General features: G+C 40.5%; 1 protein-coding gene across 2 annotated transcripts in view; it reads left to right on the top strand.

Moving 5' to 3' along the window:
* The window catches only part of abcc8 (ATP-binding cassette, sub-family C (CFTR/MRP), member 8), a gene marked incomplete in the record, with an annotated part of 76,086 nt that overhangs the window by 5,680 nt on the left and 64,455 nt on the right, over window positions 1-5,951 (top strand). For both annotated transcript variants that reach the window (XM_014005594.1, XM_014005593.1), the window contains 1 exon segment: window positions 410-572. In XM_014005594.1, the coding sequence (XP_013861048.1) occupies window positions 410-572 (163 nt within the window).

Below are 5,951 nucleotides of genomic sequence, written 5' to 3'. Positions count from 1 at the left end.
TGTGTGTGTGTGTGTGTGTGTGTGTGTGTGTGTGTAATGATGTGAGCGTGTCTGAATGCATCCTGCTGAAGATGTGCAGAGCTGTGCACAAGTGAAGAGTCAGACTCAGAGGATGTCTGCAGCCTGCAGGCGGACGGGATGCAGATGTTTCTCACCAGCATGGGGGAAAGCTGCTTAGACCATCAGAAAAGAGAAGGTGCCGCCGCCGCTGCTGCCGCACCGGACTCTGACTCTGTCTCCGTTTTTTTCTCCGGCACCGAGCTCTAGCATCCGAGTCTGAAAAGAGGGAGGTCACTTTCTGGGGACGCAGCCCTGCGTTGCCTCCAAAAAAAGACGAGATGCTCTGAAAACATCCTTTTGCTCTCTGTCTCCTCTTCCCTCCTCCTTCCTCGGCCTGCTCCCCCCGCAGAGTCCCAGCTCCACCATGTCCTTGGCTTTCTGTGGGAGCGAGAACAACTCGTCGGCCTACAACGTGGACGGGGGCGTTCTGAACAACGGCTGCTTCCTGGATGCGCTCAACGTGGTCCCGCACGTCTTTCTCCTCTTCATCACCTTCCCCATCCTCTTCATTGGTGAGTCTAACCGGGAGGTGAGATCCTCAGCATCTTCACACCTCACCACACACGCGATTTGTCAGCACAAATACGATCGATGGACTCTGCCTCTCTTTTAGTTTATTTACATTTCTGTKCTAAATCTGTGTTCTTAATTTCTTATTTATAAGCATCATTGACTGTTTCTTTGAGTGTACAGCAAGAGCCTACATTTACAGTAGCTGTTGTGTAACAGAGGGCAGCTGGAGAGCATTTCTTTACTTCTAATTGAACACATTTCACATCTGGTCTAAAATGCTGAGTCATATTAAGAGATAAGAGGTTTAAGTTGTTCCAGAGGCACAACTGTCCCACAGGATGAACAGTGTTTCTGTGACTCACGCGACTCTTAAGTGTGAATAATGTTCTGCAGCAGCTTACAAACTCATCAGACAGTTTTTTTTTTACTGAGAGATGAAGCACAAGCAGGAGATAAAGTCCAGTTGCTTTTTTTTAAATTTAACCGTGACCTTGCTGAAACACAATCTGCACTGACACGCTGATATAWAAATCCGTGACGATCTGCAGCGTGGCTCATGGAAGCAAAATGATGCAAGAGCATCGTGTTACTCTTCCTTGGCTCACCTTTCTGGCCGCTGGCTTCTCTATTAGTGTCATCACCAGAGTGTAGCTTTACACAAACCTAGCTGCCAGGGGCTCACAGGTTGTGTGTGTGTGTGTGTTAGCATAATATTTCATGAACCACTGGGTGGATTTCAATGGGTCTCTGATTAAAAGGCTGCCACAGCTAATCGACTTTAATGAACACAAAAATGCTGAGCTAATACTGAGTCATCCACTTCACATACAAGCAGGAAATTACAACACAATTTGCAAGATCTCACAAAATAGCATTTTTTTTTTCAAACTTTGGCCAAAACAATCCTAAAGTTATCTTAGTTTRAAATTCTGTCATGAAAGATGGCAGGCAATTTAATTGATTTCGATGTTTTTAAAGTATTTGAAGTCRGGTTGGGCAAAATTGTACCGTGTGAAATTAATTGACAGAAAAAACAGTAACAAATTAATATTTGCCACCTTGCAATTGGTGATTTTTGTGTCACTATCAAGCGTGCATGAGAGGCCGTGGACAGCTTATTATTTTAACCTGTTAAAATGAAGATGTTAGTTTGACTGTATAACTTTAGAACACATGGTGACTGATTTAGAGTCATCTATTGATTGTCATATTAATCGTTACTGGCTAAATGCTACAGTTAATAATACATTTTTGTTTTAATATCATACAGCTTTTATTTGGAGTAACTTAGTGAAGGAGTGAGATGGACTTGCGACCTGYCCAGGGTGTACCCCGCCCCTCGCWCAGTGACCCCCGTGACCYTGAAAAGAAGAAGCGGGTATAGATAATGGATGGATGATTTTATTAGCTTTGTTAGCTTTCATTTTCTTCTGCAAAAATACACAACTGTGCAAATATTTCCTCTTAAAACCTCCCTTATTGTTCATGTTTTTTCTACAGTCTTAATACAACACATGACTTTATCAACAGCCTGTCACAAAGACAGTTTGTTCTCATTCTTGGCTAAATTTAGATAATTGTATTTTAGCACAAACACTGTGATCTCCAGCAGGAGGCTGTCAGATCCGACAGGTTCCGACTGGATTGTTTTTAATCATTATTTATTGAAGACATGACTTTCAGGCTCTGTTCATCTGCTGTGGACTGTTTGTTTTTCATACCTGACCTCTCTGTGTTCCACTTGTCCACTTTTCTGTTTCATTCAACGACATGTTGCACGTCATGCTATCATGGTTAGCTACATAGACTGGAGTGAAAATGAGTGTCAAAGAAAACACATCCTGAAGCCGGGGAAAAAAAACAACTAACTGTGTTCTGTTAACCAGTCTGAGTACCAGTTTCTGTCCTGTGGTTACATAGGAAGCGAGTTATTTCCTCCAAGARTAACAAGAGCAACAAAAAGCTTCCTGTGGTCCAGAAATAGGTTGGATATAATCRTTTTAATGTTCCAAGCATTCATCAGGATAAAAGCGAGCCAGTCAGGAGAGTGATGTCACTGTCTAGGATCTTTATTTAGAATAAAATTAAATAAATGTGRTGTCTCTCTTTAATGTGCCTGTTTCATTTTAGATACAGTGGGTAAAATAAGTATTGAACACGTCACCATTTTTCTCAGTAAATATATTACTAGAGGTGCTAATGACATGAAATTTTCACCAGATGTCGGTAACAACCCAAGGTCCAGAAATTAAGTTATTTGTAATAATGTGGAATGGTACAGGGAAAAAGTATTGAACACGCTTACTGAAATTTATCTAATACTTTGTACAAAAGCCTTTGTTGTCAATGACAGCTTCAAGAYGCCTCCTGTATGGAGAAACTAGTGGCATGCATTGCTCAGGTGTGATTTTGGCCCATTCTTCCACACAAACAGTCTTCAAATCTTGAAGGTTTCGTGGACCTCTTCTATGAACTCTGATCTTTAGTTCTTTCCATAGATTTTCTGTTGGATTCAGGTCAGGTGATTGGCTGGGCCATTCCAGCAGCTTTAGTTTCTTTCTCTGAAACCAACTGAGAGTTTCCTTGACTTTGTGTTTGGGCTCATTGTCTTGCTGAAATGTCCAGCCACGTTTCATCTTCATCATCCTGGTAGATGGAAGCAGATTTTTATCAAGAATGTCTCTGTACATTTTTCCATTCATCCTTCCTTCAATTATTTGAAGTTTGCCAGTACCATATGCTGAAAAACAGCCCCACACCATGATGTTCCCACCTCCAAACTTCACTGTTGGTATGGTGTTTTTGGGCTGATGTGCAGTGCCATTTGACCTCCAAACATGATGTGTATTCTGGCATCCAAACAGTTCAATGTTGGTCTCATCTGACCAGACTATATTCTCCCAGTATTWCACAGGCTTGTTTAAATGTTGTGCAGCAAACTTTAAAGGAGCTTCAACATGCTGTTTCTTCAGCAGTGGAGTCTTGCGTGGTGAGCGTGCATACAGGCCATGGTGGTTCAGTGCATTACTTATTGTTTTCTTTGAAACAAACGTACCTGCTAATTCCAGGTCTKTCTGAAGCTCTCCACAAGTGGTCCTTGGCTCTTGGACAACTCTTCTGATAATTCTTTTCACTCCTCTGTCAGAAATCTTGTGAGGAGCACCTGGTCGTGGTCGGTTTATGGTGAAATAATGTTCTTTCCACTTCTGAATTATGGCCCCAACAGTGCTCACTGGAACCTTCAGAAGTTTAGACATTCTTCTGTAACCGATGCCATCATTATGCTTTGCAACAATAAGGTTGTGAAGGTCTTGAGAGAGCTCTTTACTTTTACCCATCATCAGATGGTTCTTGTGTGATACCTGGCCATCATCTGGAACTGAACCAGCAGATGTTAACTTGCACTGACAAGGGGCAGGCTTGCTTTCTAATTACTGAGAGAGTTCAGCTGGTGTCTTGGCTTTCCATGCCTTTTTACACCTCCCTTTCTTCATGTGTTCAATACTTTTTCCCTGTGCCATTCCACATTATTACAAATAACTTCATTTCTGGACATTTATGGTTTGATTTCTTTGTATGTATGGATCACTTGGGTTGTTACCGACATCTGGTGAAAATTTCATGTCATTAGCACCTCTAGTAATATATTTACTGAGAAAAATGTTGACGTGTTCAATACTTATTTTACCTGCTGTAAGTGAGGATGATTCTCAGCTAAACTCAGAATAAAGTTTTAGTCATTTTTGTGGTTTGTTATTTTGAACTGTGGTGACTCCAAAAATTAATTAGTTGAAGACCTACTGTACATCCTAAGAGTTGTTCAGTGGTTTATGACACACATGGGTATGGGAAAAAATGTACTGTCTAAAAAAAAACTAATTTCAAGTTGAAACAAATGAAAGCTTAAAGGGTTAGAGTGAAACTTTTCAGTGTGAATCTGTTAGAAAGCTGTMTGTGTGTAAGCTGCAGGGGTTCTTCCCTCGTCCCACCTCTCCTGAACTGGTGGGCTTTTCTATAACAGCTTCAGCACTAAAAGACAAACCTCAGGAGGTGTGAAATATTTTCTGCTCACCTGACAGAACCTTTCAAATCAAAGTCCTAGTTAAAGACAGCAAGATGCACTCTGTTGTGCCCCGGAGCTAAATGAGATGTGCTGCTCAGCCATCTTCTTGAATTTACAGAGTCACATAAACGCTGCGAGCATGAGAGGATACTGTTCAAATAAAGACCGAATAAACGGTTTGAATGCAGCAGCACCCCTTTGTAAGACTATGACAGCAGGACTGGCTGACAGACCCTGTCAAATCACAATCCATTAACATTAAACCATTTTATTTAATGTAAATCTGTTTTTAGTTGTGTTGATTTTTTAAATGTATGCATGATTTGTTTCTGTTTGGCTTCATGATTTGAAGTTGATTTGAATTGCATTGAACAGTGCTTGAGCAGAATGAATGCATTTGCATGTGTTWAAAAAAAAGAGAGCTGAAGAGGAAGAGATGCACTTCAGACCGGTCTGTGCCAACACTCCAGAGTGAGAGAAACCATAAAGGTGCCAAAAGCACAAGAGTTGCTTACACAACCTCATCGAAGGAGATTAGTTTTGACTGCAGAGGCTAGATTTAATGGTATAAATTACACTTTGATGACTCTGTTAATGTTATAACTTTGTGTGTATTGAGGCCAACATCTGTTTTAATAAAAAAAGATGAGGGACAAAGTGGCTGCATTCCTTAGGAGAGCTGAAAAACACGCCGTCTCAGGCTCAGACTGGCAGCGGCACTTTCCTTGCTTCGCCTGCCAAACATCCTTTGATGTGATTAAAGTGACGATAAAACAAGCTGGACTCTGAAACCCACTTTGGTGTGCTGCCATTTTTGTAGTTTATCTTCCGCACATGAAAACAGAAAATCAATTTCAAGTGGACTCACAAGGTTAGTGYTCAAAATGTGGACTCCATGACTTCAGACACGAGGAAAAAAAAGGCTTTTTTTTAGTCCTTTAAATTGTTCGGCTCATTCAGGAGATGGGACTTCTGTTTTTGTCATTTTTATACTTTTCAAAATGTTTAACTTAAAATGTTTAACTCATTAACTATTTCATCTCTTCAGTTCCGTTTAAAATAATTTTTCTTTGAAAACTGCTCCGTACAAAAGTGTTTTCTTGCTTCTAGCTTTCAGCTACAAATCAGCTACTTTCAGCTAAATTTGGTAGAGTTTAGCTAACCAGAATGTTTGCTACTTTTATTTATCTAATCTTTTGGTGCATTTTGCTATATTTACCCTTTTAGCTGACCGTTTGCTTTTGGCTTCTACTGTTTTGCTACTTTTGGTTTCAGCTACAATTCAGCTACTTTCGGCTAACATTTTTGTTGCTTT

This window comes from Austrofundulus limnaeus, unplaced genomic scaffold, assembly GCF_001266775.1.
Source record: "Austrofundulus limnaeus strain Quisiro unplaced genomic scaffold, Austrofundulus_limnaeus-1.0 Scaffold31, whole genome shotgun sequence".
In the NCBI taxonomy this organism is placed as follows: Eukaryota; Metazoa; Chordata; class Actinopteri; order Cyprinodontiformes; family Rivulidae; genus Austrofundulus; species Austrofundulus limnaeus.
The sequence above is the reverse complement of the archived record's forward strand: the minus strand, read 5'-3'. Positions and strand labels throughout refer to the sequence as shown.